The sequence below is a fragment of the Schistocerca serialis genome, chromosome 6, assembly GCF_023864345.2.
Source record: "Schistocerca serialis cubense isolate TAMUIC-IGC-003099 chromosome 6, iqSchSeri2.2, whole genome shotgun sequence".
Lineage (NCBI taxonomy): Eukaryota > Metazoa > Arthropoda > Insecta > Orthoptera > Acrididae > Schistocerca > Schistocerca serialis.
The window spans coordinates 132167578-132179655 of NC_064643.1; the positions used below are offsets into that span (position 1 = coordinate 132167578).

General features: G+C 40.8%; 1 protein-coding gene across 1 annotated transcript in view; it reads left to right on the forward strand.

Annotated features, from left to right (window-relative positions):
• The window catches only part of LOC126484103 (retinol-binding protein pinta-like), a 142731-nt gene that overhangs the window by 39063 nt on the left and 91590 nt on the right, over positions 1 to 12078 (forward strand). The window contains exon 3 of the mRNA XM_050107480.1: positions 5816 to 5975. Coding sequence (XP_049963437.1) covers positions 5816 to 5975 — 160 coding nt within the window. The remainder of the gene's footprint in view (positions 1 to 5815; positions 5976 to 12078) is intronic.

Here is a 12078-nt window from a genome sequence, read left to right on the forward strand (position 1 = left end):
TTCTGCGATGCAGCTGCAATACCGCTGCTCGCTCACAATCGATTCAGATACCAAAATTAGTCATGTCACCTATCAACTGCACTCGTGAAAATGTTTTAGAATAATGCGTCCTCCCTCATGTCGCAATACATGTGCCATTTTCTGCCTCATTCTTGTCACGGATTGCGTCACACCGTAAGCCACCTTACAACGAGTATCACAGGGTATTTTGTGCACCACTGTTACTTCCCTGTTGCAGTCGCGGGTGGTTCATGGGAAGAATGACTGTCTAAAAGCCTCCCTGTAAGCACGAATCTCTCTAGTTTGAATGATATACGTAGGAAGAAACAATAGACTGGTTGACTCTCCTCAGAATGTATGGTCTCGGAACCTTAAGAGTAAACCACTATCACACAGAACGCCTCTCTTACTCGTATAGCGTCTGCTCCTGGAGTTGGGTGAGCATCCCCGAGACGCCTTCGTGTTTACTAAATGAACCTGTAGCGAAATACGCTGCTCTTCTTTGGATATTCTCCATTTCCTCTATCAATCCTGTATGGTACTCATCCTGGGAAGAATGACAGTCTAAAAGCCTCCCTGTAAGCACGAATCTCTCTAGTTTGAATGATATACGTAGTGAATGATATACGTAGTGATTGAACAGTGGGTTTTGTAAGATACCTCTTTTATGGCTGGACTACTATTTCTGAGGATTTTTCCAATAAATTTCAATTTCCAATCTGTCTTACTTGCCAAAGGCCTTACCGCAGTTCTAGGTCCTTCAGCCCAGAACTGCGCTGCTGCTACGGTCGCAGGTTCGAATTCTGCCTCAGGCAAGGATGTGGGTGTTGGTTAGTTAGGTTTGAATAGTTCTAAGTCTAGGAGACTGATGACCTCTGATGTTAAGTTCAAATGCTCAAATGTGTGTGAAATCTTATGGGACTTAACTGCTAAGGTCATCAGTCCCCAAGCATACACACTATTTAACCTATGCCTGAGGGAGGACTTGAACCTCCACCGGGACCTGTCTCCCAGTCCATGACTCGAGCGCCTTAGACCACTCAGCTAAGATGTTTAGTCCCATTGTGCTTAGAGCCATTTGAAATTGAACCTTCCCGCAGTGGTAACATCGTTTCCTGTCAGATCACGGAAGTTAAGCGCTGTTGGGCTTGGCTAGTAGTTGGATGGGTGACCGTCCGGCTCTGCCGAGCGCTGTTGGCAAGTGGGGTGCACTCAGCACTCAGCCCTTGCAAGGCCTATTGAGGAGCTACAGTGTATAACAGAGATGTAGCGGCTCTGGTCACGAAAACTAATAACGGCCGGGAGAGCTGTGTGCTGACGACATGCCCCTCCATATCTGCAACCAGTGATGCCTGTTGGATGTGGATGACAAGGCAGTCGGTCGGTGCCTTTGAGCCTTTGGCGGCCTGTTCGGACAGAGTTTGGAGATTATCCGCCTTACCTGCGATGTAGTCGTTCCACATTAAATCGCTCCATAGGCATGCTCCCAGATATTTCCCCCATTGGAGGTTCTAGTCCTCCCTCGGTTATAAGTGTTTGTGTGTTGTCCTTAGCGTAAGTTAGTTAAAGTTAAATTAAGTAGTGTGTAAGCTTAGGGACCGATGACCTCAGTAGTTTGCTCCCGTAGGAACTTACCGCAAATTTCCAAATTTCCTAGATATTTTATGGATCTGACTGCTTCCAATGATTGTTCTGCATTCGTGTGATCATACAATAATGGATCTTTCTATTTAATCGCAATACGTTACTTTTGTTTATGTTGAAGATAAACTGTTTAACAGACCTCCCCCACTGTTAGCTTCCATTATCGTGCAGCCAACAAATACTTTACAATGTTTGCGTGATAATCGAAAATGAGCAAGTGGCTGCTAAAAGCAATAAAAGTTACTTAACTTTGGTCTCGTTGACGTCGACTTCTTCTTTGGCAGGTTGTCTAGCTCGATTATCTCAGTATCTACGAGAGGGATGGGTTCTTGTTTTCATATATGTGCTGTGAAATGTAATAATGAAACAGGAACTCTATTTTCAAATCAACTTCTTAATGTATGTCGATTCTTTCACTTCGTAACATCAGAACACTTTGAATAATTCTACGAAAATATTTACAAAAACCAACATTCAATATGGCTCATCATGACTGCTTGCATCGCATTGCATCATGATTGAACAACACCAGATTCCACAGTCCAACCATCTACGCCATCAGACAACTAATGCAGGCTCACGACTGCTTGCTACACAAGCAAATCAACAAGTGGAGCAGCACATGATATCTCAGTTCACAGATATTATAATATATAGATCTTTCATATTACAAAGATATGTGAACAGTATCGATATGATTGAAATTATTTCTAAAAAGATACAAATACTCATAAAATTTCATAAGAGCAATGATTAGGAAAAAATAAGTATCATACTAATGATGTATCAAATGTTTCAGATGGCTCTGAGCATTATGGGACTTAACTTCTGAGGTCATCAGTCCCCTAGAACTTAGAACTACTTAAACCTAACTAACCTAAGGACGTCACAAACATCCATGCCCGAGGCAGGATTCGCACCTGCGACCGTAGCGGTCGCGCGGTTCCACACTGTAGCGCCTAGAACCGCTCGGCCACCCCAGCCGGGAATGATGTATCAAGAAGGTGAATACATTACTATTTAATGTATCGCATTCTACAATACTTAACGAAAAACGAGGTTCGCTGAGCAGTTCCAGTAAAATTGTCAAACTCCGAACGAAGTGTGATTTCTCTGCAAGTCCTCTGCATGTCGCTACAAGTTCCTAGCGATGCGGCTTCTCTGTGTAACACAGCATCATCCGCAAAAAGGCTCATGGAACTACCGATATTTCCACTAGTCGTATATATATATATATATATATATATATATATATATATATATATATATCTCCAGGCATATATATAAATATGTGTGGAGAAATCTTCAGGCATAATACTAACTTCGGGCGCATCTGTACCCCAAGGGAGTATTGTTGGACCATTACTTTTCACAATATATATATATATATATATATATATATATATATATATATATAAGTTAGTTTTATGCCTGAAAATTTCTCCAGTGAGAATGACATACTCCTTTCTGTTTGCTAGAAACTCTTCACTCCGGTTAACACAGCCGGTCTGATATTCCATAAGTTCGTATTCTGCTCATTAGGTGACAGTGCGGAACTGTACCGAACGCCTTCCGGAAGTCAGAGAACATTGCACCAACGTGGACACCGGTGACTACTGCTTACTGGGTCTCGTGGGCGAACAGTACTAGCTGGGTTTGCCGTGGGCTACCGTAGACTGTAATAGGTAAGCGTAAACTACGGTAGCGTTACTAGTAGTTTTGGTCAATTAAGGGCGTACCCATGTTACCTGTGCATTAAGTGTGTTGCATACCTATTGGACGTTACCTCATCTTTACCTATGCAGTCAGTGTCATACTAGATTCCCCTAAAACCCGGAAGCGGTGGACCATCTAGAAACTGAGTAAGGATATACGTTGAAGCACCAAAGAAGCAGGTATAGGGATGCGTATTCAAATACAGATATGTAAACAGGCAGAATACGGCGCTGCGGTCGACAACGCCTATATAAGACAAGTGTCTGGCGCAGTTGTTAGATCCGTTACTGTGGCTACAATGGCAGGTTATCAAGAATGAAGTGAGTTTGACGTGGTGTTATAGTCGGCACACGAGAGATGGGACACAGAATCTCTGAGGTAGCGATGAAGTGACATTTTCCCGTACGACCATTTCACGAGTGTACCGTGAATATCAGGAATCCTGTAAAACATCAAAGCTCCGACATCGCTGCGGCCGAAAACAGGTCCTGCAAGATCGGGACAGACGACGATTGAAGGGAATCGTTCAACGCGACGCAACTGCAGCCTTTCCCCAAATTGTTGCAGATTTCAATGCTGGGCCATCAACAAGCGTCAGCATGCGAACTATTCAATGAAGCATCATCGATATGGCTTTAGAGCCGAAGGCCTACTTGTGTACCCTTGATGATTGCACAAAACAAAGCCTTACGCCTCGCCTGGGCCCGTCAGCACCGACATTGGACTGTCGATGACTCGAAACATGTTGCCTGGTCGGACGAGTCTCGTTTCATATGGTATCGAGAGGATGGACGTGTACGGATATGGAGACAACCTCATGAATCCAAGGACCCTGCATGTCACAGGGGACTGTTCAAGCTGGTGGAGGCTCTGAAATGGTCTGAGGCATGTGCAGTTGAAGTGATATGGGACTAATGATACGTCTAGATACGACTCTGACCGTGAAACGTACATAAGCATTCTGTCTGATCACCTGCATCCATTCATGTCCATTGCGCATTCCGACGGAATTGGGAAATTCCCGCATGACAGTGCGACACCCTACACTTCCAGAATTGTTACAGACAGACTCTAGGAACACCCTTCTGATTTAAACGTTTCCGCTGGCCACCAAACTCCCCAGACATGAGCATTATGGAGCGTATCCGGGATGCCTTGCAACGTGCTGTTCATAAGAGATCTCCAACCCTTTGTACTCTACGGACTTATGGACAGCCCTGCATGATTCATAGTGTCAATTCCCTCCAGCACTACTTCAATGCCACATCGTGTTGCGGCAATTCTGCGTGCCCGCAGGGGCCCTACACGATAGAAGGCTGGTGTACCAGTTTCTTTGGCTCTTCAGCGTATAAAGGGCCACATTATCTACGAAACATTTTTGTCCTACAATTCTCCTATCTATATTTATAGCAAACTCGAACTTGTCAGTTTTCAGTTTCCAATTTTCTGTACAGGTTGCGGAACTCTTGGAACTCAGGTGATGCAAAACTTTTTTATGTGTTTATTTAGTTATCCTTCAGTCAGTTACTTAAAAATAAACAGTATTTACAGCAAAACTGGCATTGTCAATGATTAATTCAGGTTTTATTCGAGAATTGTTGATTTGTAAAGTGAAACAGTGGGATGCTGCAGTAAAAGTAAAGGAAACTACACAGGTTTATCATATAGCGCTAGAAAACGTAAGTTACTCAACAATAAGGTAAAATAAAAGAACTGCAAAATAGCAATATTTCAAATATCGCTTAAGTACTTCGTCGAACTGGTATAAAACATGTTTCTGTTATTCATGTAAAACTTTAGCATTTGTCAATAGTGACTCGAAACTCTTGCGTTTGATCGAGACGAACAACGTCGTATTGAGTGCAAAATAAGAACAATAACTATACACATTATTTACATTTGTGCAAGTAAACTGTACTTGCATGGTTACGTAAAAGCGCAGAAGTTACGCGCTCAACTAATTTTCATTATTTGTAAAATGCAATTCATATTCTGTAAGGATGTGTAACACGCAATGGACCAACACTGAATGATGTGCATTTCTAATTATGTACGAAAAAAACAAACGAATGAGCAAAAAGGAAAGAGAAGTCGTCGGTTCCCAGTTTCTCTCTTGAAAGACTTGCAACTCGGCGACCGAACTTCCCCGGATAGCGCCTCCCGGCCATCAAAGCCACAGTCATTTCATTTCATTTCATTTCTCTCTTACATGTTCACTTACGTTTCTTTCCCTACCAATGCTAGCAACACTACCGGTAATCCTACCATTTAATAGGTTATTTATGTAGTGTACGAAAACTACCGAACTGTAGGTTTGTTAGAGCGCGACTCTAGAACCAGGGCTACAGAGAAGAATAAAAAAAAAAAAAAAATTAATTGCCCAACTTTACTTTCTTGAGGTGATGAATAAAGCCTTATGACTACCTTCATGTAACTTCTTTGACATGTGTTCCAGATGACGCGCGCATCGAACGGACGTACATCGACTGCAAGTGTAGCAGAGAACGGGTGAAGCTGGCGTTGGACGCCTATTTCTCACTGAGGAACAAGTTTCCTGAGATACTGATGAACAGGGATGCTATGGGACCTGAGGTCTTGTACACCATGCAGCATCTGTAAGTAGAACTACGACCTGTGGGTGTTACTCACCCTACATTAGTTCTGAAAGTTTACTGTTCGCCATGTTTGTAGATGACGCTGTAATTTACCGTCTACTAAAATCATCAGAGGGTCAATTCCAATTACAAAATTATCTAGAGAGAACTTCTGTGCGGTGCGAAAAGTGGCAATTGGCACTAAACAAATGAAAGTGCGAGGTCATCCACATGGGTACTATAAGAAATCCGATAAATTTTGGGTATACGATAAATCGCACAAATCTAAGGGTTGTCAATTCGACTAAATACCTAGGAATTACAATTACGATCAACTTAAATTGCATAGACTACATAGATAATATTGTGGGGAAGGCGAAACAAAGACTGCACTTTGTTGGCAGAAAACTTGGAAGATGCGACAAACCCACTAAAGTGACAGCCTACATTACACTTGTCCGTCCTCTGCTGGAATACTGCTGCGCGGTATGGGATCCTTACCAGGTAGCCGGCCGGAGTGGCCGTGCGGTTCTAGGCGATACAGTCTGGAGCCGAGCGACCGCTGCGGTCGCAGGTTCGAATCCTGCCTCGGGCATGGATGTGTGTCATGTCGTTAGGTTAGTTAGGTTTAATTAGTTCTGAGTTCTAGGCGACTGATGACCTCAGAAGTTAAGTCGCATAGTGCTCAGAGCCATTTGAACCTTACCAGGTAGAATTGACGGAGGACATCGAAAAAGTGCAAAGAAGGGCAGCTCGTTTCGTGCTATCGCGCAATAGGGGGAGAGTGTGACTGATATGATACGCGAGTTGGGGTGGCAGTCACTGAAACAAAGGCGGTTTTCTTTGTGGCGAGATCTATTTACGAAATTTAAATCACCAACTTTCTCTTCCGAATGTGAAAATATTTTGTTGACATCCACCTACGTAGGGAGAAATGATCATCATAATAAAATAAGAGAAACCAGAGCTCGAACGGAAAGATTTAGGTGTTCCTTTTTCCCACGCCATTCGAGAGTGGAATGGTATAGAAGTAGTACGAAAATGGTTCGATGAACCGTCTGCCAGGCACTTAAGTGTGATTTGCAGAGTAACCATGTAGATGTAGATGTATATGCATCAGGGACTGAAGAGTAGCAGATTAATGTACGTCGTGGACCATGCCTTACATTCAGATTTCCGGCCCAAGAGATGATGACTTCGTGTTCTAGGAAGAGGATTTTGTTTCGTAGTTCTCGGTAATTTGTCACTTGTTCGCGAATGGTAACGGAAAGAGGTGGACAGGGAGAGGAGTTGTGATGCGGGAATAGAAGGGATTAAGACACCATCAGGTCGATAGCAGAGTGCCACTATTACTAAGTAGAGTGATTTCAAACAGCTTGTGCGTCGTCAAACTTGATGTACATGTGATAGTGTTACAACTATTGAGGTAATATTTGAGGAGTAGTCTAGGGTGCAGGATAACGGTCACTGGCAGCAAACTTCTCAATATATCTCTCTCACAGTAAGATAACATTACACTGACACGGTGAGACAGAGACAGGTGCAGGCACGTGCACGCGCGACGCCCCCCCCCCCCCCCCCCCGGACTCTTCCCCCCTCCCCACCAACACACACACTTTCGTTTATGCAAGAAATTTTCAAGCAAACAGTCTCTGTATGTTTTCCATGTAAGTTACTAAGTTTTCAAACGTAATATGTGTAGAGAAATGATGTGTGTCAAGTAAATGCGTCACGATTGCAAATTTGATTCCTTAAGCTCACTTACTGTAAATTCCAGAGGATGCTGATCATTCATCTAAAACTAAACGCTCTATTGTATACCCAAATCTGCGATTAGCTTTGAGACCAGTTGTAACCATTTTGTTAATTTTGTTTTGTATAGTGTCCTCCTATTCTTAACTTTCGTTTGTGTGTGCGTGTCTAATATAATGTGGACGTTCTGTCAACTGGACAATGCAAGAAGTGTGCTTACGTAAAAGTTATCTGACGAAAAGAATTGCCAAATCCACCAGAAACTGTGTAGTATAACAATTAACTTTTACTAAAAATAATTAGGAAACTTAAAACTGTTTCTTAAAGAAACTGTCCTGTGAACTTCCGTATTGTGCACTGCAGTCAACAGTGATACAGTGTGTGACGTCACAGTACGTTTCTTGCAACTCTAACACACAGAACGGAGTAAAAATCCTGCAGAAATTTACAAACTGAGCTTTGAAAGAACAAATGTCTAAAATGTTTCTGTGAAAATGCTCTATAAATTTACGTACCAAAATTGACCAAGTAAAATACCGAATATTAATTTGTAGACATGCGGAGATGTAACACTGTACTGTACGAATGAGAATACCTGACAAAGAAATGAGATCTGAATTAAACTTTAATTGAACTGAAACTGATGATAATTTTGAAATGCAGTGTTTGACTGTAAATAATATGTCTCCTAACTGTGATGTTAAACTGGCATTGACAAATGTTTGTAGTTTTCCTTGTGGCAATGCAAACTCGGTACAGCTCGAAAATGGTGAATGTTAAAATGCAGCGCAGCAGCGGACCACTAACATAAACCTCCCCCAAGCGCAGTACAAGGAAACGCAATTATGCTAAGCACAATATACTTTAATGTTGAGCCACTGTGTTCTGTGCGGTGACACATTACAAAATAAAACTTTAGTAAGGGGACGGAGAAAAAAATTGAAATTACTGAATGGTGTAGAAGAGATTAGCATTTAAAAACTGAATTGTGAAACTCACTTATGTCTAATTCAACAGTCTCTACAAAATTGACTTCTTATGAAAAAAATATACCTCTAACAAGTAATTCGTTAATGAAATGGTAAAGGAGTGGTGAATCTATAACTCTGAGACCAAGCCATGTGAGTGGGTAATTTTTTTAATCTCATCACGATAATCAACCTGACCAACCTGAATCAATAAATCACCATAATTTAAGTGCGAGGAAGCACTGCAGCAACAGCACTACCTTTATACTTCTGAAATCAATCTTTACGAAACCATTTTTTGCAAAAATCAACATGCTCTGCGTTTGCATCTGTGTATCCTGCTATAGCTCTGGTCAGGCGTACAGGCAGGTGGCTGTTAGTGCGCTGTTGCCAGACCGTCAGTCACAAGAACTTGATAGGTCACAAGCATCTCTGTTACCCATGGTAATACTTATGCTTGGTCAAAATGAATATAATTGCGTTTCTGCGGTGAAATATTGATTTACGCCGTTATGGAAGTAATGTATGTGACCATTATTTGAATTTTTAAAACATATAACCCTTTCTGCGAATGTGATTCCAGATGGCATCGTTGAGTATTTTTGCCTTCTTTGAGCTTCCTAATGCTTCAGTGATGCCATTTGGCATCGCTTCGCATGGGTCCGATGATGGTAACATATCTCAATGACGTTTGGTCGTTTGTTTGGTGTACGGAACGAAGAAGCGTCATGAGTTGTGCTATCGCATTTGTTATTGAACAGCGTGTATTGTGTTTTGTTTTGTTCTGTGTATACCAAAAGTCTCTGCTGTGAAACCAGCAGCGAGACGGGAAAGAATTACAGTAAGTTTACATGTATGAGATATGCAAAAATGGATTTGTACCATGAGTGAATTGTGTTTGTTCTCATATAAAATGTCCTAGTTTTCATTATTGCATCATATTTTCTTTATAGGTTAACTGTGGGCCACATTAAGTTTTATTGAACGATGAAATTCTTCTTCTTCTGCGTGGTGATGAATCTGAAATATCAGACAACGAAATTATTTCTGATGATGAAATTGACGATGATCCATCAGTCCAGCAAGCATTGCCTCAACAGACAGAAGTGGAAGAGTTTACATGTTCCTCTTACTGATGACGAAACTCCCCTAGCTGTTACGGCTTGGAACTGTAGGAACAGTAAATGCAAATTGTGCAAGCTATACGTGGGTATGCCAGGATCTGCAGGCTACGGATATTCAACGCGCTGTGCAGTTTTCAGAACCACCAAGTGAAGAACGTACACCCCTTCCAATATTTTGAAAGTTTTGTTGACGAGGCTATTGTTGACAGTTTAGCTACACAGACTAATCTATACTCAACTCAAGTGTTACGCCAAAGTATAAATGTTAGTGCCGATGAAATGAAACAGTTCATTGGTATTAATTTACTAAGTGGTATTGTGAGTGTTCTCAGTTACAAGATGTATGGGGCAAATGAGACAACGTATAATAAGATAGCAGACTTGATGCCACTCCGTCGATTCTATGAGTTGAGGAGGTATTTACATGCGAATAACAAAGCAAATTTGTTACCGAGGGACAGTATGTCAAGTTCCATGTGAGGTCATCTGTAGATCAACTGAAGAACAATTTTCTCAAAACTGGAGTTGAAGAATACAACAGCACTGAATAGCTTATTATTCCTCTAAAATCACATACCAGTACTTGTATGCGCTGGTATATAATATCAAAGCCAAACTGATGAGGCATAAAAGTATTTGCTCAAGCATGTTCGTTTTAACAAGTGTGTGCACTAAAGTGTTACAGGATTTCTACATATGGTATTACTATCTTCATTAATATGAAAAAAAAATTCAAAGCTGTACCTACAATACTTATTAGTTTTTCGTAGTACTTCTGAGATCAATAATAAATCTAGAAATCCTACAAAAACATAGTCCACAGATTTACTGCAAAAATGTCCAAAATTATAAACCATCCAAAAGTTGTAATCGGTAACTAGAATTGACCTCCTGTATAGATCAATTCTAGTTACCGGTTCCAGCCATTCTATGCTTCATTAATTAGATCGTTCTTTCAGCACGTTTATGCACTAAAATGTAGGCTAATATGATGCCTGCATTTGTAATTGCTCTCTGAACTACTGCAAAGAAGTTACTAATACTGAAATCGGTAACTAGAATTGACCTATATAAGTCAGTTCTACTTCCCGATTCCAATATTTGTTATACACCGCAGAAGCCTTTGAGAACAATTACAGATGTAGAAATGGTATTACGTTTCAGTGCATACAGCTGCTAAAATAATTTACATATGAATCATGGAGCGGTTGTAATCTGCAACTGGAATTTACCTACATGTATTAATTCTAGTTGTCGATTCCAATATTGCTTATTTTTTGTAGATATTCGTTTATCATGTACTGGCTTTTCCTTCAGAATTTAGTGTGTCGGTTTCTCCACATTTTATGCTACTGTTTCGTATTTGTCGTCATTCCTTTAATCTTCCAGTTTTTCTGATACATTTTAGTTTCTCCCCGCCCAAAAACTCCCACTTTCCTGCGCTTCTGCCGTTAGATTCAATAATTAATATAAAATTAACGCTATTTTATAATAGTATGACTTCACCATGCGCTTTACTGTAATGCAACTTAAAGGTTCTCTGTGCTTTTCTAGTCGCATAAATTACGAGAATACTTATTACCAGACATGAAAATTTGTTTTTAATTCGTGTTGTTAATTATTTTGTTATCTCCACTTCGTTTTGATATGATTCATGACTAAATGACTGCGTGAATGTGACTAATTTTATTAAATGCTACATTCGTTTGTTTACGAGCATGATCCGTTGCTTTCATAGATTGCCTATACGTAGCGTCTTTGCCTTAGGTATGACGTGATTGTTCAAAGCCAACGAGTGGAATCCGACATTAGAATTTATCCCATTGCTATCATTTCGCAGGTACATTCAGTGGTTAATGTGAACACTGTAAAACGTGTCACGAATACAGTTAGTAGGAAAGAAGTAATAAATTAAAACGTCATTCCTGACTCGAAAATTAACAGCAAAAATGTAGTAAGCGATAAACATTTTTTCCTTTCATGTGGCGGGGTGTCAGAGAGAAAAAGGTTCTTAAAGGTTTGAAATTATTTGTAAAGTTTGTTGCAGCTCATTAAGTGCTCTCGTTCTCGAATGCTGGTGAATGAAATCTGCGTGTTCACGTGACGTGGTCTACACTTCTTTTTAACCTCACACCCTCCCCTTTGATAGGTACGTTGTTCTTACCCCCACAGCGATTCTTTCGGAGCAGTAAGAGATATATCTACCAAGATTGGTTGAAGTCGATCAAGTCGTTTCGGAGAAGATATGCAACATACATACGTTTTTATAATGTGTACGAA